At 38.5% G+C, this 20,807-nt stretch overlaps 1 protein-coding gene across 4 annotated transcripts in view; it reads left to right on the forward strand.

Moving 5' to 3' along the window:
- Positions 1–20,348, forward strand: part of PDSS1 (decaprenyl diphosphate synthase subunit 1) — a 24,025-nt gene extending 3,677 nt beyond the window's left edge. For 2 of the 4 annotated variants that reach the window (XM_075746416.1, XM_075746415.1), the window contains exons 4-11: positions 200–330; positions 7,275–7,416; positions 8,177–8,288; positions 8,377–8,486; positions 15,178–15,258; positions 15,444–15,557; positions 19,081–19,161; positions 19,893–20,348. In XM_075746416.1, the coding sequence (XP_075602531.1) occupies positions 200–330; positions 7,275–7,416; positions 8,177–8,288; positions 8,377–8,486; positions 15,178–15,258; positions 15,444–15,557; positions 19,081–19,161; positions 19,893–20,033 (912 nt within the window). In that variant the 3' untranslated portion in view covers positions 20,034–20,348. Of the gene's footprint in view, positions 1–199; positions 331–5,611; positions 5,710–7,274; positions 7,417–8,176; positions 8,289–8,376; positions 8,487–15,177; positions 15,259–15,443; positions 15,558–19,080; positions 19,162–19,892 lie in introns of those variants that run through there. The other 2 variants (XM_075746418.1, XM_075746417.1) reach the window with 2 other exon arrangements.
- The last annotated feature ends 459 nt before the right edge of the window (positions 20,349–20,807 follow it).

A 20,807-nucleotide genomic window follows, 5' to 3' on the forward strand; every position in this document is an offset into this window, starting at 1 on the left:
TTTTTTTCCTCCTGATTTACACTGCTGCAATGCATCATTTATGTTTCAGATTAATCATAGTAATTTTTAAAACAACTTCAGCTTGCATTGGCTGGAATGAATGCAAGCAATAACCTTATACGTGCATACTGTTTTGCTTACACTAAACAGATTGGCTTCGTGGCTTTTATGCTGATATGTTTTTTTTTCATTTTTATAGGAATTACTTGTATCTACAGCAGAACTTAAGGAAATGTGTGATTATTACTTTGATGGGAAAGGAAAGGCCTTTCGACCAATGATTGTGGTGCTAATGGCAAGGGCTTGCAACATTCACCATAATAATTCCAGGTGAGTCGGCCACTTTTAGATATATGGACATATATCATATTTGAAATCTATCTATCTTGTGTTCCTGAAAAAATTGTCTAGTAACTTTATGAAAATAAATAGCTCCTCAGTAAAACCTGAATTTAAATTCCATCATGAAGCTGTATTTTTGTAGTTAGCAGTGCAAAAGGAACTACTTGGTTTGTTACATGCTTTCACATGTAAAATTATAGACTATACTGCAGTTGTAACTGGTGATGGATAAATAGTGTTGCCAAATTCTAATATTTGTAAGGTTTTTAGTCAATTTTATCTTCTTACTTAAATGCTTTGGTAGAACTTGTAATACTCCTTGAAACTGTATGAACTTAATTAAAAGTATTTTTTCATTTGTAACCCCTCCTGTAGCTGTTAAACTCTTGTCACAGGTAAGAACTTTGCTACAGAAAAGACTTTAATAGCTTTTTTGGTAATTATGCGGAAAAGCCATTAAACAGGTGGTATAATTATCTTCAGAGCTGTGAGACATTCAAAACAGTCAGAGATATTTTTTTCCCCTCTAGGAGCAAGTTTCTACACTTTAATGTAAGATTCTAAGCTTAGAGCTGGTGTAATCCTGATGTTCTTCAAGTTGTCTTTTGAAAGCAGTTTTTACTGAGCAAAACATCATGCTTGCCCTGTACTCTCTATCACTTCTTGTTCTGGCCGATTGCAAATGCTTCTCTCCACATGTTTCTTTCAGTTGTAATGTTTGCATTTTGAAGAAAGATGTTGGCTGGAGTGTTCTCTGCCTTAGAGCTACTCTTCCAGTCTTCCCTCGTATAGAATTTCAAATATGAAATCTTTGGTCCCTTGCCAGAAGTGTTTCTAGACTAATTTGTCAGTCTTAAGGGATTTCTCTCAGCTCTTGCATCTTTTTTTTTTTTTTTCCTTAGCAGTAGGTTAGTGGCTTGTTGGACTTGATTTCTACCTCAGAGCATGACATATATATTGCTGCTTGATATGGCACCTCTCCCAGTATACCTCCTCCTATATGAATATAATTTCAAAGGAGAAAGCAAAACCTAGTTGGCAGTGTCCTGTCCTGTGTGTGCCAATTCCTCTTGTTTTTAAGAAAACATTGTCCAGCATTAATAAACTTCAGTCTGATTCTGTTCTCCATTCAGTACTGCTCCTTGCCATTGTCTTAGAGGTAGCAAAAGGAAGAATATCAGTTGTGAAACCCCTCAAGGATGTCCTTTGTCACAGCACCCATTGGCTAAATCTTGACGTGAAAAGTAGGAGTGTGATGATGGCACTTTTTGATGACAGAATCATTCTTGGTGACTGGCCATTGCCGTCCACTGGCCTTGCATCCAAGGAAGCACAATAAACCAAAAATTTCTGCTTGAGCTTGGAGGCTCATGAGTGTCCCTTTAAGGCGTAACCCCAATGTTATTTGCAGCCACCTTCTCTGTGAAAAACATTAAAGTAATCCTAGCATGTATAGTATATCCATAGTATATCCAAGTTCAGCTATGGGAGTGCTGATACCCTTGTATAGCATTTTGTGAAATCATCAGCATGTCTGATCCTTGTGTTCCAAAAAAGATGAGTCCAGCTAGCTTCAGGGATGGACTGCAAAGATAATCAGGGAGAAGGAAGGACTTGTGGTCTACAAATTTATCAGGAACAGGGGTGAAAGAGCTATTTAAGACAAAGGACAATGTTGCTAAAAGGGTAGAAACTTAGGATGAGACTCTTAACAACTGAGGCAGTGAGTTTTTGGAGAATCCTTCTAGTTGGAATAATAGGGAAAGTAGTTTTATCTCATTCTAGTGTGTAGCATGAGAAGCCTATGAATGAAACTATGTAGTGTACATGAAATACTGAGAAGGCTGGAATTGATGTCATGTAGTGTAGGAGGTGAGCAGTGAATCAAAGACAAGAAGTACCTCTAGAAAGAAACTCAAAGAATATTTGCTGTCTTTTGACATAATGTATATGCTCATGGACATACTCATGTCGATGCGTTATGCTGTCTTGAAACCATCAGGACCAGTTTTGAGACCTGCCCTATGCCAGTGAAGAAGTGTGATCTCAGGGTTCAAGTGCCACATGTGCCTGAGGCAAGTGTTTGCTTTGCAGTAGCCGGCCCTCAACATAAGTGCTCTGGTTTATAGATGCCAGTGTCATTTGGCAGCTTTTGTACATCTGTTGCAGTTTTTGTCAGGACCTCCAAATTAGGTTTGATGTTTAAAAGCCTCCTCATTAATCTGAATGTTCCTTGTATAAGGACAGACTGAGTCACTATCTCTGTCATGTTCTTAGGCTGAAATTCTGAGTAGGGAGAACAGAAATGTTTCAGCAAGGAAGAGAATGAAATCCCAGGGTACTTACCTTCCTCTTCTTTGCCTTGTGCCACTTTTCTCTGAGCCTATGATTGTGATTAAAATTCACATATGTTTATCTTCAGTGTACTGCTTTTTGGTTCATGCATGATGACCAATGTCTTTTGAGGGTTGTGTAGGCCATGCCAAAAGAATATACTTTCATATCGTGGATCCCCACTGACTGTGAGTTGATGAAGTTTTATGGACATTTTCTTCTCTTTTGCTTTTAAGCTTCTTGAAGCAGGCTGTGTTATACCTGCTTTGTTTATACATATAGTTCCAGTTCACACTGATACTGGTTTCATTATTGTTGCTTCGTAAAGCAGCGTTGCTGCTAGGTGACAAATTGTTCTTCCAACTTTTTACTGTTTGTGAGGAAAATTGTGTATGTACAGAAGGAAACACTGCACGTTTGTAACTCTGCTACTCTGCTATAGACCTGAGGGGAAAAAAATACTTTCCATTCTGCTTCTCCTGACATTTTTTTCAAATGTTTTTCCTCTTTCAACTTGTCATTTCCCTTAAAGCATTTTATTGTTCTTTTCCTCTGTTAATATTGATTCTTCTCCCAGGCTTGTTTTGCTTTGTTGAAGCTTTGGTTCCCACATATGTAATCAAAGATACTGGCTGCAACATCTGTAGACTTGTGGGGTGAGCCAATATCCTGTGCTGTTCATCTCTAGCATTTTTTTAATTCTGCCTCTGGAGTTTGTGTTACTGATGTTGAGTTTCTGTTTCACCTTGCTGCCATTCTCAACTGTCATATAACTTGCTGGACCCAGCATGCATTTGTCTATTCTTTGGGGTTTCTTGGGTTGTTTTTTTTTCCTTTTTCTTTTCTGCAGTACTAGTAGAAAAGGTAATACTCTTCCTTGTTTGGCTGTTAAAATAACAGGATGTAACTTTGCAAGTTTATAGGTTGTCTGAGGAGGCAGTCCACAGAGACCTCTTTGTCTTCACAGAGCCCCACCAGAATAGCTGAGACTTCTCAAGTGATTAGAGGGGAACACCCAGGTAGCTCTGCTTACAGGTTAGGTGACATGATCATTTCTGTTAAGATTTGACAAAGTCTAGCTATTTGGAATGCCCTCAGCAAGTTAACTGTCTTTCTACAATGAAGTTGCTTTATCGTTGTCATACTAAGGAGAATGACAGTTGTAAAAAGAATCTGAACTATTATAAAAAAGATAAGTGTCTGAAACATTCAAATTGTTCTGTGCTGGTATGTTGGGTTTTTTCCCTTGAAGATCCAAGTGTCAAAAGTCCAACCCTGAATCCTTAGGTCCTTTGGGCAATGGCTTTTTGCTTAATGATAGCAACTTACCTTTGTGCGAGAGTGAGAATTGTTGTAAAGAGTTTAAGCTGAGGTCATACAAACCCTCAATTTCACACATCCTCTGGCATTTCTTCACATACTTATGTGCAGAATTTCACAGAATTATCGCTTAGCCTGACTGGACCTAATGTTTCTGTTTAGAGTATATTCTCCAGAGGTGCTTGCAGATAGGAGTTTTTACTTCTATTTCTGCAACCAAAAATGAGAGAGACCAACAAAGAAGAGAAGGTCAAGGAAACAGAGACATCTTAATAGAGAAAATAGTGAGCACAAAAAGATTTAGGGAAGAAAAAGGGAAATAAATTCATCACAATAGTGCAAGAAATAATTAAATGTAATGACTTGGCTAAACTCAATGGAATAATATTTCCTAAAGATATGAGGATGTGCCAGCAACCTTAGTCCTCTTTTCTTTCATTCCTCCAAACCATGGTTGTCCGATGCCTGTACTGTTTGCTGTTTTTCAGCTGTTCTGTAACTTGCTCCCCTGTTAACACATCCATTCTGTATGCTTCTCCTAGTTTGCAGTGCCCTTCTGTGTCAGAGGCTGTGTTTCTGAAGTGTTTGTTTCTTTCAACCACAGGGACTGTGGTTCTTTCAACCACAGGGACAAGAGCAAAAACCTACTTTGAGGAGTGTGGTCATAACACAGAAATTTTGCAAAATCTTTCGCATGTTTCCTGTCTTTAACTGGCAATATTGACTTACTGGCAAACACATTGCAAAGCTGTTTGTTGCAAAGTGTAAATACTGTTTTGAGTTCCTCTTCCTCCTGCCTCCCTTTTTTTTTTTTTCTCTTCGAAGAGTGATATTTGGAGGGAGAGGTGTGGTTGATTGGTTTTTTTTCTTTTTAACCTGTAAGATCAGCCTTGGTCTTGTTCAGTGTACATGAAACAAGTTCTGTAATGGAAAAGACCTCAGGGTACTGTAGGTCTATAAAAGCTTGTCACAGAATCAAGCAGGGGGTCCTACTGTAAACCAGAATATGATCAAGGACTTAAAAATTAATATAATGCATGTGTAAAAAGATAAAAAGCTGTATAAAATTTTTGTGTATATATATATAATCTTGGGGTGCCTTTACTATGAGAATGACCTAAAAATGGCATCTTTCCACTTACTGGACTTCTTGGGACCCAGTTATCTATTGACTAGAGTTACTGCTTTTTGCTTTTGTTTTGCAGGCGAAGCAGAATGAAAAATGGCAGGGAATGAGAAGGATCCTGTTTCTTGTGTGTTTTCCCTAAAAATAGGCATGCTCTGATTCACTATTACTCTCACAAGACATTTATAGGAAACTATTGCAAATTTTTTTGCCAGCAATTGGAAGAACCTTGCTTGAGAGTTTGCAGAAATAATAGTTTTAAAAAAAACCCTTCAGGTTAAATTAGCACATTTGATACAACATTCTGGGAACCAGACACATGAACCATGAGCATTCCTGTGCCATTTTTAGTCATTGTCAGTGATGAAATGCACTATAATGCAGAACTTTTCAAAATCTGCTTTTGAAATGTCTGTCCTTATGCTGTCTTCATACTACTGAAAGATTTTGGTGTGTCAGTGAGTGTTGCCATTTACTGCTACTTCCCAGCAGGAAGTCCAGTCTGCTGACATAATTAATGAAAAAGGGAGTCCCCAAAAGGAGACCAGTGCATGAAAGAGGCTGGAGACCTTTACAGTTTTTTGAAGGTAAGTTCTCCTACTTAGTAACAATAGTTTATTTTGGAAAACTACTTACACTGAACTAGCATTTGACAGAAGTACTAGTCCACAGTAAAACTTACCTTCAAACAACCGTGAAGGTTTCCAGCTCTTATTTTCTGTTGTTTAAAAGCCACATTTTCACAGCCTATGAGCCACACATCCTGCTATTGTTCAGGATGTAGAACTCCCACTGACAGCAATGCAGAGTTCTGCAAAGAGGTAGGTGTCAGAACGCAGTGTTATGTCAGCAGACTGCAAGATGTTCTCTCATTTTGTGATTAATAACTAGATTTTAATAGACATAGGCAATGCAAGAAGATTTTAAATTCCCTTCAGCTGAGCTGAAATTATTATCTTCTGTTTCTCTCCGTTCTTTTTCTGTTCTGCTGGAAAATAGTGTGATTTGCTCTGTTGTCTGTATACCAGAAGTAAGGTATCTATATATAAAAGTAATTTTTTCTTTTGTTGAGGGTTTTTTTTTTTTGTTATTGGTTTGGGGTTTTTTCTTTTGTTGGGTTTGGGGGTTTTTAACGTCCATGTGGGCTTGTTACAGCTATAAGGCAAGGCTGACTGGCATAGTCATTCCTGGGATCCTGTAGGCAACCCATGATGAAAACAGGTAGAAAAAAGAGAGAAAGATAGATACTAGAACAAGGCAGTGGCAGTTAGATACTAGGGCAGGTAGTCCTTTGTGTGAGCTAGGTTGGCTCTTTTATGTTCATTTTGCCAACCTTTTTCCCTAGATAATTGCTTCTATGTTTTTCCATTACCTTCTTTTCACCTAGTTTAAAAAATAAAGTAGGAGTGAACTACTGAGAGTTGAATCATCAGTGTTAGATCTTCCCAAAGGCTGAATTTCAGTAAGTGTTAGGTAGTTAGTGTTTACAGTCCTAAAGTGATTGCAGTATAATTCCAGTTAATTCCTCAGGCTTTTGAAGAACCTCTGAGGTCTTAAGGTAATCAGATAACATTAAGGATAAGATCCATGAGTTATGTCTTTCAAATGTAGAATACAGGTTTCTGTGCTTGCTGATTTCTCCAGCTTGCTTGCTGATTTCTCCAGCTTTCTCCAGCTTAGTAGAGTTAGCCAGCTTTGCAGAGTTTGTGATGCCCTGTCTTGTAAGGTAGAGCAATACAGAGATAAGAAAAACTTAACTCATCTGTAAAGCTACCTGGCATTCTTTTCTCTGCTATTTTCTAGATTTCCATCTCCTTGGAAGCAAGCATCCTTGATGCTGTGCTATTTATTTCAGTCTGGATTTAGAGGGATTAGAATCAGTAACTCAGGAGTTTTGCAATACTGTTAATGCAGCAAGGCAGAAACAGGCCTGATAATGATAGAAATGTCCCATTGCACTTACTGTACTAACGTGACCTTACTTTCTCTTGTCTTCCTAATTCCAGGTTTGAAAGATGGGGTTCAGACTATGGAAAAGCTGCAACAGCTGTTTTCAGAGAAACATTTTTTGTTTTTAGTAGAGATTTCTTTCAGTGTATCGTAGCACCTACAATTGATTTAATTATTTGACAGTTCTTGTTTTTTATTTTAGGGAGGTGCAAGCAAGCCAGCGCTCTGTGGCCATAATTGCTGAGATGATCCACACAGCTAGCCTAGTTCATGATGATGTTATTGATGATGCAAATTCTCGCAGAGGAAAAATGACAGTCAATCAAATCTGGGGAGAGAGGAAGGTGAGTTTGTTATTATGTGCAAGACTTGCAGAACACAAATACCTAGGATTTTGTCACATTACTATCCCTAGGCACAGTCTTGGGATATGCCAGAAAAAGTATGAAGGGGTGTGCACAGGTTATGGGTAAGACAAATGTGTATTCCTTTTCTGAACTGTTGGAAGCATTAGATAATGTGTGATTGTAGTGTGATTCTTACTGATTTTATGTTCCCTCTGCCGTTCCTGCGGTGCTGTTGGAATACTTTGAACTTGTACCTCTCCGGAACACTATGTGTTACTCTGATTCAGTAGTAAATGCAAAAATGGTTTTCAGTCAGCATTATTATTTTCTTTTTTATTTTTTTGAAAGGTGTTTCTTCATAGAGCATTAAAAGGGAGGGTTTTAATTAGAAAATGCAAGGAAACAAGTATAACTGCTGACATATCAGAACTTACGGCAACTCAGAGCTGACATGGCATAACAGTCACAACAGGAATGGTCAAATAGAGAAATAATGTTCAAAAAAACTTCACAGGCAAACGTGTATTCAGATACTGCGTACAGGGAGGACAGTGCTTATATAGAAAAATATAAACAGCACTCTAAGGGATTCAAAAAATGGTTGAAATTTTAATATGGTTATCTTCTGGTTTCTCTCTGTTACAATGAGGTATGTGTGCTTTATGTCAGTAGACCTGCCAAATAAAGGAAATTGTATTGTGTGTACTAACACTTACAGGAGAAACATAAAAGATCTTTTTTTTTTTTTTATTCTTAGGCTGTTCTAGCTGGTGACTTCATCCTTTCAGCTGCTTCTGTAGCTTTAGCACGAATTGGAAACACTACTATCATCTCTGTTCTAACTCAGGTGATTGAAGATCTGGTGCGTGGTAAGGTCTTTTTCTATTTTTATCCTCAGATTTGCTTGCCTAAGCAGTAAACTCACAAATTAAAATTCCCATCTGTGCAACTTCCTAGGTGAATTCCTCCAGTTGGGTTCCAAGGAAAATGAGAATGAGAGATTTGCTCACTACCTCGAGAAGACTTTTAAGAAGACTGCGAGTCTTATAGCAAACAGTTGTAAAGCAGTATGTACGTCTGTCTCTTCTAAAGTTAATGTACCATACTGTAAGCTTCACAGCTAAACTCCTAGTTATTGCTGTTTTCTCTGGAGACCCTCCAAAGCAAACCCCTTAAATGGTATTCTGCCAGAATGTGAATGGGTTTGAGATTGTGCATTTTATCACAGTTCAGCTGTGTAGCCTCCAATATTGGTTTTCACTCTTTCTTTTCTGTTTTATATTCATACACAGATTTATAGTTATCCTCACCTGAATCAAAATAAGGTTCACAGTGGCAGCCTTTAATTTATGAAATTTCTGCAACTTTAAGACGGTGTTTTTAATTTCAGTTGATAATTATTGAGCCTATAATTTAAGTCATCTTTGACATCTGGTCCCACTTATTGCTGCTGAATGGGACCTTAAATGATAACAGTGGGAGGAAACAATTAATTGTGTATTCTCTACATTACATTGTAAAAGAACAGAAGCATGTAGTTCTTGATTTGTTTGGGGTTTTTAATTATCAATTGCTATCTCCAACCCTATCTGTCATTCAGTTCTGTTACTTCATTACAAAAAGATCTGATTCAAGATGATGTTCTTATTCAAAAAATATGTTTAGTTTTAGTGCAGAAAATGGAGAAAGTGGGCAATAATCTCACCCCAAAATAGAGTTATAAATTTATTTTTTTTAATTAAAGGTGGTATAGCTGGTGTATGCTATAGTCGGAGGGACTTCTAAGAGAATTAGACTAAAAATCTGTGCTAGTGTTAGTCATCCTCCTTTGTTCTCAGACAACTGGTACATTTGTGCATTAGCAGTTGAAAATTGCTTAAATCAAAAGCATCATATAGAATGAGAGACACAGGTTTTGTGGGGAGGGCAAATATATTTCATTCTAGTTGGAGGAAATAAATTATGTCTTCTGGATTGCTCATATTAAGGGCCATGTGACCCTGGCAAGAATTTCCCTTTGCAAATCTTTATTTATATTAATGGGCAATTGGACTAGTAAGGAGCATCACGTTATTCTGCTACCCCAATAAAACAATACACATTTTTATATTCACTTTGACAATCTTCCTAAAATAACCTTCACAGACAGAAGAATAAATCACCTTCCCACTGGGTGGATTCTCCTTACAAATCTGCTATTTTGAGTTTTTACCTCTTCACAAGTCACAAGAGTTAAGGATTTGAGCACTTCCCTCCAGATTGTGGCTGTGGTGCTGCTGAGGGGGGTGTTTGGCTGCTTTTCTTCTAGTGTTTTTTCTGAGTTGTTCCATTGCCGAATTGCTGGAATTTTATGTGCAGTACAGTTTGTGTAATAAAGGGGAAACAAGAGAAAAGTCTGTCTTTATGGCAAAACCATACTTAACCGCACACAGTAGCGATGACTTGTGTATATATGTCTCCCTCAGTTTCCTTCTGCATGGATTAGGAGAACTCTGCTGATAGCAGTGAAAAGGGAATTATTTTTTTTTGTTTGGGATTTGGGTTTTTTTTGGGGGGATGGGTGTTGGGATTTGGTTTGTGGGGTTTTTTTTTTTGTTTAGATGGTTTTGGCTACTAAGGAAAAGGATGGAATCAGAAGGGAGTTCTGTTTTCTGTAGTGAAAATGATAAGCAGGATCACCAGTTCTAGCTTGAAAGGAAATTCCATTGGGGAATCAAGGGTATTCACATCTTGTTTTCAGGGACAAAGCTAAGGAGAGAGATTATTGGTTTTCAGAACATCAGTTACCACCAGGCTAGTGTGTCATTAGAAGCAGTTCAGTTGCTGTTAATCATAGGAAAAAACAGTGTTTTGTTTCTGTGCACAAATAAAAGTATTAACTGGAAAGAAGACGTCAAGTTCGGGTGGCATCTTAGAATTCAACAGTGTCATGCCTAGAGATGAAAGACTAGAGTATTCCTGGAAAAATGTCTCAATAAGATAATGGGTAGTCTGTCAACACTGGTCTAGTCACTGTATTAGATACCTTCTGCATTGCCAAAGCATTACTGCATTTAAATCAAAAGTTCTTTAAGTTAGCAAAATAATTTTTGTGTGGACAGAACAGTCTGTTCAAGATGTTGGAGCCATCCCCGTCTCCAGTTTATTTCTACAATAGTTCTGCTTGGGAGAATGTTACCAAAGTTGCAGTCAAAGTAATACACTGCAAAAGGAAATGGTGGCAGATGGCCCAGAGGGTCACTGAAGCACTAGTTATTGAAAGGCATTTTTCAGAGAAACATGAGAGGTGACTTTGGTTCAAGAATTCAGAAACAATAAAGCTGAAGTGGAATTTCTATTAGTCATCAGGCAAGCTGGAGACGGCAAAATAAGCTGAGCAGGTTCTCTTTCTGTCTCTCTTTATCCTGCTGTAATGCGAATTCCTAACCCTCATAAAGCTGTTTATATTTTGCATAGCATGCTTTCAGAAGAGGGATTAAATCATGCTTGTTTGAGATAAGTGTAAAGTTGCACTAGAGATTCTTGATTTCTCTATTAGGAGAAAGCATGCAGCCTTCTTGTGTAAGGCAAGGCTGTGTATGGAAGGTCTGCCTTAGGGACTGGAGAAAAGGAGTAGTCTGCAGCTCTGGATCTACCTGTGAGCTCCTGCTTTAACTGGTTCATAGTCTGGTGTGTGCACAGGGCTCCATCAGAAAAACCTACCAGGGTGTGGAACTGATGTCTAGGAAAATAAGACCTCTGACCACCACCAGCAAGACTGATCCCCAAGTCCAGCTAGGCATGCAGACTAGAAGAAAGTCCGATGACAGATGTAGGGTAATACCAGCATCATCATCGGATATTATGGTCAGCCAGTAAATTTCCTTATTTGTTATTTAAAATACAGTTAACTCCTTTGGGGTTATTTTTTCATAATGCTTGCTATGGAAAAGATTAGCATAAATATATCACAGATATTCAGGCAGATAATCTTCCCTTCTCTAAAAGTACAATTCTTCATAAACAAGTACTTGAGAAAAAGTCAAAAGCATGAAAATGCAGGCGCAGGACAAGATAGTTGTCTGCTGGGGTGGGAGGGAGAATCCTGCTGGGTAGATACCTTCCTCTCCCAGGTAGGCCTTCATAACCCACTTCCCAAGAGTAGTTACCAAAAAGGATTTGAAGAGCCTGGAGGAAAAGCCAGTTGCATGCCTGCAGCGATGAAGGATAAGCACATACTGGGCTGCATTGCTACTAGCATAACCAACACATCAAGGGAAGCGACTGGTTTCCTCTGCTCAGCACATGTGAGACCTTGAGGCTGGGCTCCCTTGTGCCAGACAGACATTCATGTTGTGGAGTGAGTTCAGTGATGTGCCACCACGATGGCTGAGGGCTGGAGCAAATGATATGCCAAGGGCTGGTTTTAGTCTGGAGTAGAAAAGGCTAAAGGGGAATCCTCTTGCTGTCTCCAGCTATGTAATGGGAGGGTGGAGAGAGGGTGGAGAGACGTGCAGTGAAAGGACAAGTTTTACTATGGAAAAAATCAATTAGCTATTAGGAAAAATCTCTCCACGAGGCTGGTCAAATGCTGGAACAGGTTGCCCAGACAGGGGGTGGGATCTTCATCCTTGGAGGTGCTCAGAACTCAACAGGACACAGCCCCCCAGGCAGCCCGATCTAACTGGGAAGTAAGCTTTGCTTTGTGCAGATGGCTGGACCAAGTAACTTTCAGAGTTCCCTTCCAACCTAAACTATTCTGTGATTCCATTGGAAAGAGGAACAGGGCTCCTGTCTGGAAAAACGGTGGATGAGCCACAAATGAGAAGGCAGGATCCTGGCTGCTTCAGGAGATGGGCACGGAGGAGAAGTGCTGGAAAAGGGGAAGGTTTTAGAGCCTTTTTCCTTTCCATGGTGTCCACAAATCTAGGAGTGTGTGAGCAAAGATCTCTTGCAGTCTTTCTAAAACGTATCCCTGCCCAGCAGCAGGTTTTCCTCTCTGCCCTACAGGGCAGTGGTATAGATGTGCAAGGGCTTTCAACTCCAGCTGCCGTATTCTCACATGATAAATAACAGAGCAGGATGTATCTACTCAGAGCTGATGATAGAATATTGGATGTGAAATGGATGTGAAATTCAGTAAAGAGGCAAGATTGGTTTATAGTCTCTCATGTAACATAAAACAATAGAAACCATTTTTTATTTTAAAAAGTGTGTTTGAAATAATGCCAAGCAGATTGACCTGCTTTACTGAATTCAAAAGGACCTCTCTAAAGAATTTGTTCCACTTGGTATTAGGAAGGATTTTTTCATCAGGATTTAGTGGAGGACAAGTCTGGAGCTATAGGATGTTTTCAAAGGGTGAGCGTTATCATTTAACCATATATCATTGACATTGTTATCCTGATTTATATTTGCAAATACACGCTATTATCCCAGTATGACTTCAGTTAAACTTCATGGCTCCCAGAGTGACAGGCTGACCGTGACAAGGCTGCCTGCCTGCATCCCAGTGAGTGTCCAGATGGGGGCAATAATCCACAAAGGCAATTTGAGAAATGGGGTCCTGAGGGAACTCACTGGTAGACAAGACCCAGTCATGTTGCAGGTTTGTGGTGTGGTCGTGGTCAGAGAGTTGCTCACTTGAGGTGTGATAGGCATATCAGTCTCCTGGTTTTTGTTTTTGTCTTCAGAAATGTTTATATCCTGAATAGGAGCTATGATGGTCTTCTCTTGCAAAGATGCAAGAATTAACTTTGCATTGATGAATTTTGCTTGTGTTACATTCTGTAACTCACGCTTCTGTTTTTTTAAATGTGTGTACTGCTGTGATTCTTTATGTAGGTAATGTCTGTGTCCCCAGAAAACTGTCCACCTACAGGAATAGCTCTGCTCTGACCTTTCAGATTAAATGAGAAAGCTCTTCTCCTTACATGGCACTTCCTCTCCTCATCTACCAACTTGTGCCCACTCTGACCCTTTGCTATTAACCAGGATTTTGTCACTGTTCTACTGAATTCCGTATTTTAATTCTTCACATGAAATGTGGTAGTAGTTAAAGATTACATTGAAACAGGGTAGATGCAGCCCCCCAGCCTTGCTGCTATTATTTGATTTCTATTACAGAAGCAACCAAAAGTTTGCTAGGCATGGTATAGCAGTAGAAGATGGTAGCTCTTTGGGGCAAATACTGCTATTTGAGACGAGCATCAAAAGGAGGATAAAAGGGCAAAATGTTCTAGTTTGATAGTCCCCAGCAATGTCTATTTAAATATCTCATATTTGCAGTTCACTCTGTTTTAATAGCCTTCAGGATTTTGTATGATTAGATATAAGTAGCATCATTTTCCTGCTATACTATACTCTTTTAAATAAAATGGGAAGTGTGAGATGCTGTTAATGCCTTAGGCATCCAGATTCCTCTGGGTTTTAACTATTATCCATGGATGCAGGTTATGACTAGGAAGTGTTCTGATGCTTAGTTACAAAATGCACTGATGCATGAAATAGTCTTTAATCTTGTGCAAGTTGCATTGCATTTATTAGGTTATAATGTTGTTTCTTATTTCCATCTTCATGTTCACCTTCAAAGCTACTACTGGACTCGCTTTTAGTTTGGGGTTTTATTTGGTGTTTTTTTTTTTTTTTAATGACCCTACCTTACATGGTCTTAAAGAAGAATTTTTATATTCTTCTTTATGTATAAAAAGAAGATATATGTATAAATACATATTTTTATGTCATGTGGTTTTCCTAGCATGTATTTTTAGTCTTACATTAAGTAAAATGTATCTTCACTCCTGTTAGTCACAGCAGATGTGGAATTCTGCAGTAAACCAGGATGGATTTTTGTCCCCTGTTCCTTGTTGCTTTATTGAAGGCTGAAGTAAATCTGTGTATTTAAATATAACCAACTTTGTTTTGCAAAGTGTATAATCAATACATAAATGCAAAAGCATAAGTGCCCTTACTTTGAGGCAAGATATTAATTCTCAAATCTTAATCTGTGCCCTATATTTTAGCCTTGTGGAGTTTATTCAGCAAACCTTGTGTCTCTCAAGTAGTTGATTCCTTTATCTGTACTCAATTACAATGTTTAATTTGTTTACCTCAGTTTAGTGATACTTTTGTCTAGCTTGGTGTATTTTCTTCATTCCCTGTCTTGTCTTTGCCACTAATTTTCCCTGGATACCTTTGTCTGCAAGCTAATCAGCTAATCTTCCTGATCAATTCAGTTAGATTTAACATCACCCTTAAAAATAATCATCCTTATCTCAACTGTCCCTTCTATACTGGGTGCAACAGATCCAGTTTTGTGGATCTTTTACGAACATGTAATGTCCATTTATCCGTTGTCTGACCTCCAATCATCCCCTGGCTGATTTATATATGTAATAAATTTAATTCCCCTGTCACTGGACTTTATGTGACTACTAGCCTGTGTGTACAGTGCATCCACATTTCTTCTCTCTCCATCCTTGCATTATAATTTCTAAGTCTGATAAATATTTAATAAAGCTAATGTCTTTCCAGACTCGAATGTATTTTTAATACTGCACTGCTGTTCAGCCTTGTTTTCTAATAAGCTTGGCTATTTGTGTGTGTCCATGAACAGAGATAAGCAAGAATGTGCTACTGAGTCAGCTTTTTTTCCTTTCCCAGATCCCTACTGTCTCTGCTTGGTATGTCACACCTATGGTCAGAGACTAAATGTGGATGCTAACTAAAGCTTTCTATTTACTTGTTTTGTGTTTTTTTGTTTTTTTCTTTTCTTTTCAGGTTTCAATTCTAGGCTGCCCTGATCCCAAAGTTCATGAGATTGCCTACCAGTATGGAAAAAATGTTGGCATAGCTTTTCAGGTAGTGCTTTTGTTGAACTAAAGGGAATCTAAAATCTAAACTTTTCCAAACTGTCTTAGAAATCAAAGTGGACTGTCTTAATCCTTTCTATAAATCTTCTCTTAACAAGGATTACTCTGTATTTAGTTCTTGTTTAAAAAAAAAAGAAAAGTTTTAAAATAATCTGTGTGTTTATCTTTTTCCAGCTAATAGATGATGTGCTGGATTTTACATCGTGTGCCGACCGTCTGGGGAAACCAACAGCAGCAGATCTCAAGCTTGGATTAGCCACAGGCCCCGTGTTATTTGCTTGTCGACAGGTAAGTCAACAGGAACCTATTTTCCCAAAACAAAAAGCATGCTCCGCTCTTCACAGCGCACACGCAGGTCCAGCTCAAACACAAGTCTACAGTGTCGTGATGAGCATGGCCTGGGCGTGTGTGAAAAATCAGTGCGTTCAGGATCTGCTGGATTTAGTTTGCACAGGCAAGTTCTTTCCAACTGAGAAACACCTCCGTACACAAGTCCTCTTACCAGTAGGCCCTTGTATCAAAAGCAGCACTAGTCTTCTGCTGTGCCAGTTCTTAACTTTCGCAGAGGGGCAGGTATTCAGAGAGTTTTTGCATGTTTTCTGTAGGTCATTCCTAAGTAGCTGCTTGCGTATGTTCTTTCCTGAGACATCTTGATCTCTTCAGGCTTTTTGCCAAGTTCTGGGCTTTGTATCCATCCTAGGGCAAGAATTTAAATTCCTGCCTAGCTTTTAAGTGGGCAGCTGTATTTATTGGATTGGATCTCTTCACCTCTTTGTTCTCAAGTCTTATCCAGTTACAAATGTGGGACGCTTTCCATTCTGAAGGTAAATGTAGTAGTAGTTTGGATACGAGAAAAAGGAGTATCATAAATAAAATAAGCTTAAAATTGGTCAAGATCTTCAGTGGCTTAAAAATTATTTGCAGGAGTACAACGAAAACAGAAGTGTCAGCAGCACCAAAAGAAACATTAAAATTGATACTAATCTGTAAAAGGGGAACAAACTGGTTTAATACACTGTGCTCAAACTTCTTGTTCACCCAAGGAAAGATGATTTGGGACTTAGAAAGCAGTCCTCCTACCAAGCTTCACAGCATAGTACAAGAACTGGCACAACTAGTTCCAGTAGAGCTCGGTGATCTCCCATTGGAATTGCTCAGAGCTTGACATGGGAACAGTTTGAAATAATTAAAAAAAACAACAACAAAACAACAACTTTATGACATTTACTTCCCCCTCTTTCTTAAAGAGCCTGGGGTGGGGGGAGGTGGAACAGACTCATGTATTTGTTTCCTCATCCTTTGGGCATTTAGAAACCCATGTAGCAGAAAAGGCAGGAAAGCAAAGAGTATCAGCCACTTAAGAATGCAGATGAATGCATGCCAAAAATAACCTCCTCCAGGTTCTCAGTGCCTCTCCATAGACTCATCTGGAGGATTCACAAACTTGTTCTTGAATCATTATTTCAGAATTTGTTGATAAGCAGCAGGATCTTGTTAGTCATCAGCAACTGGGGTTGTCTAAAGAGCAGTGAGAGACTCAGGTACAGAAAGAGGATGCCACTGTGAAATTGTGTATTTGTGTGTTAAAGCCACTTGTAGAGAGAAACAAGGATGTGTTGCAAGTACTCTGATTTTGGCAGAGAATGGGTGACACTGATTGACTTGTGGGCGTTGAATATTCCAATTTTTTTAAATTAAAACGATTCTTTGATTCACTTGTTTGGGTTGGCTGTCTCTGACTTTCAACTCCATCTATCATTTAATTAGCTTTATAAGATGAATGACTTCATAATATGGAAATACAAGAAAAGAAAATCTGTCAATTCTATTTTAACATCTTTCTTGTTCTTTGTAGGTCACTTTTAAATGCTTTTCCTCATTTATATCTTTGATAGATGGGAAGCATACATTTTTGCATTGAAAGATAACTTGACCATCTTGCAAAGTTTTCCGCATTAACTGGAAGGCTTCTTTGCTGAAAATTTCCTGCTGTTTTCAAGAAACTGGAAGAACAGCACTACAGCCTTAAGTGATCTATAAACAAAGTATAAGTGCTAAAAAAAATTTGGAGCTTCAACAGACACTTATCTGTGCTGCTACTAAAAATTATTATTTCATCTATTCGTGTCTGAGAATAAAAACTCCTGAGCCAGAACTTGAAGATACTCCAAAATGTAATTCTTAGTTATAGGCTGTCTTTTCTCTTGAAATTAATATTACTGCTATTACCCTTTAATATATCTGGTAATCCTCACATTGTCTTCTTGACAAAGATACTTTAGTTCTTAATGTGCTCTGGCTCTTCAGTGGCAGCTGCCTTTTCTTCTTGTTCTCTCCCCTCTCTCTGAACTACATCTTGGTGCATTAGAGTATTAAGGAGAGGCCTTTATACAAAAAATGTTTAGCTTGATGTGAGACCTCTTTATTCAGTATTTAAAGTTAGTTCACTCAGTAAAAAAAAAAAAACCCAACAAACATTTATTAATGAAACACACTAGTATATACTAAGTCTAAAGCCACTGTTAAACTAGTACAGCTGAAGAATGAAGGTTTATTTTTATTATAAGCATTCCTGCCAAATGCTTAGATACTGCCCCTTAAATCTGCAGAACTGCTAATAACAGCTTTGCATTACAAGTTTGGGGATTTTTATATCCTTTAGTACTTAAATATAAAAAGTGAAAGCATATGCATCCTATATGATTGTAAATATGAATAATATGAAAATGGATTATCTGAGCATTGCAATTAAATTGTCATTACAAGGGAAGAAAGCTCGGATCTAGAGAAAGCCAAGTATGAGTCACCAATAAACTTCTAAACGTATCTTCCAAGAAGACTACCTATGAGTAATAGGGAAATGTCACAACAATGAGGGCTGCTATGTGTTTGTTCCCTAACAAGTTTGTAGATCTCCAGTTTCAGAACCAAAGGTGTGCAAGGAAAGCAGATCATTGTTTACAAGTGTATGGCAATAAAATCATCTTTATTTGACTATAACCCTTTCAGAGAGGATGAACAATCACCTCTTTCCTTTAAAAAGAATTCTTCTGCAGAGTAGCTGCCTTGACTTGTGGCCTTAGTGTTTGTTATGCACCAGGTTTTTCTATTTCTGGACTGTCTGAAGAAAGTGCCTGCATGTTTTGGTAAGTGAGTGATGCAGTGACCTCCTCAGACAGACTTCAGTTATCTACTCAATTTGTAGGGAATTGAGTGTGCAGTACTAACTACAAATTCTGCATGACTGAAAACAAAATACACTATAGTTGCCATTTTTCTCTTCTAAAAAAATCTGTCCTGAGCTTTCTGCGGGCAGAGCCTGTGTATATAAAATACCATAGGAATGGATGTAACAGTCAAAGGTATCATGAAGGGTTTTACAGGTTGAACTGTGCAATATAGATATAACAAACCTCCCCCGTTCTCTGTTGTACATGTGGGGGAAGAGGTGCTGCTTCTAAGCGTGCCAACACTAACCATCATGTGTGAGTAAGAATACCTGAACCACCTTATACACCTGGAAATAGCCACATCAGAAATTACCACACTGGATCATCTGCTCAACATGATGAAGTGGCAGGTGCTAACTTTCACTACAGCCAACAGAGCCAGCCAGTTTAAGTTTTAAATGCTTGGGCTTTGCTATACTACAGTTTTATGCAGATTGCAGGTATTAACCTATCTATACCTGTAGTAACAAGAGTGGCAGGGAAGAGGTCTATACTTTGGTTTCTTTTTGACCTTAGCATGGCAGGCAGCTACACAGAAAACAACTCTCAAGTGGTACAAAACCTTCTCCCTTTGTGCTTAGTTTCCAGAAATGAACGCTATGATAATGAGACGATTCAGTAAGCCAGGAGATGTTGAACGTGCTCGGAAATATGTGTTGCAGGTAGGACTGATACCAAATATTTCATTCCTGAAGTGCTGTCCCTGCTGAAGTCAGTCTGAAATTCATTGCCTCTAAAGTAAAATAGCAGGGCTGCATTTTCATGTAACATGTTAAGTAGCATGCTATGTACCATACACCGTTAGTACTCTTCAGCTGTCTTACTGGCACAAAGAGCTTTTTTTCCCCTCTAATAGCATAAAATCCACATAAAGGTAAAAAGCTCATGCATTAACTCAGTTCCTTCAGCTGAAGAGTAGCTGTACCCAACAACTGGTGTAAGCAGCACATAATTACTAGTCTTGTAACTGCAGTGCATACTCAATATCGGTTTTAATTGACTTTGGCCTGAAAAGACTGGATAATTGTGCAAAATTAATACCTATTTTTTCAGGATAGCATGTTTTCTTCTACTTATTTAGGGCAGGAGGGGAGGGGTTAAACTATTAGTTTCTAATCCTATTGAACAGTATGTTATTAATACCAGCAGTGTTTTGTAAGTCTACTTAAGTTTACCATGGATGAGTTTTAGTATTTTGAAGTTTTGAGGAAGAGATGTAGGATTCAATGCATATTCAATGAATATAGAATGAATCCTCTTCCCTTCCCCTCCAGAATATAATTAAGTGTTCAGGGTACTTATTGACCTTAAAACTTCCCCCTGTAACTGAAAGCGGCAAAATTTGGCAGGAGGTAGGCTGACCCATTACCTATAACTGTCTTCTTACATAAAGAGTGACGGCGTGCAGCAAACAACCTACCTCGCCCAGCGCTACTGCCATGAAGCTACAAGAGAGATCAGTAAACTACGGCCATCACCTGAGAGAGAGGCCCTCATTCAGCTGACAGAAATGGTACTCATGCGAGACAAGTGAGAGAACTCCTTCCACTCGTTCTGGCAGCTACTTACCAGACTGTGCCTAAATGTACTTCAAGAGTTATTTGCTTCCAACACAGGCTACCAAAAATTATTTTTTTAAAAAAACCTTTTTTTTGAAGTTCTACTTTTTTTTTAAAAAACAAAAGTTTAAAGTGTTTTATCGTGGGAAGCCATACAATTCAGAGCAAATCAAACTGTGCTGTACAATTGTTTTAGTGGGGGCTGTTAATTGTGGGGGGTGGGGAAGATGTTTACATGTTGATGCACAAAGGCCACAATGAAAATAAATACAAATCAGTGTATAACAAAACTGGAGTTGTTCCAAATTTCACTTGTTCACACTAATAAACAGAGCATGCATGTTACTATCTGGTAAGCTCCTGTGAAGAGAGATGGTGTGAATGCTTTCCTGGCTGTTAAACTACGGAAGTACCTGGAACTGTATGTATGGAAAGTGGATGTAGACTTTAATTGGTGATATACATCAATGAGACATTTTCCAATTCATAATGAAATAGAGGTATATGCTGTTGGTTGCTACTTGCTAGCAGTTACCAAGATGCAGAATTTGAGACTGCTACGGTTAAGAAATCAAAAAGCTCAGTATTTCTAACTCACACTAAAACCAAATGACTCAACAGCCAGTCAAAGCTTCAACTTCATCACCTGCCATCACTCATGGATAGAGAATATTCAATACCCTCCTAGAAGAAGTCTGCTTTGAAGTTCCAGACACATTCCTCTTATGGTAATTATCCGGTGCTACCAC

This window comes from Balearica regulorum, chromosome 2 (assembly GCF_011004875.1).
Source record: "Balearica regulorum gibbericeps isolate bBalReg1 chromosome 2, bBalReg1.pri, whole genome shotgun sequence".
Lineage (NCBI taxonomy): Eukaryota > Metazoa > Chordata > Aves > Gruiformes > Gruidae > Balearica > Balearica regulorum.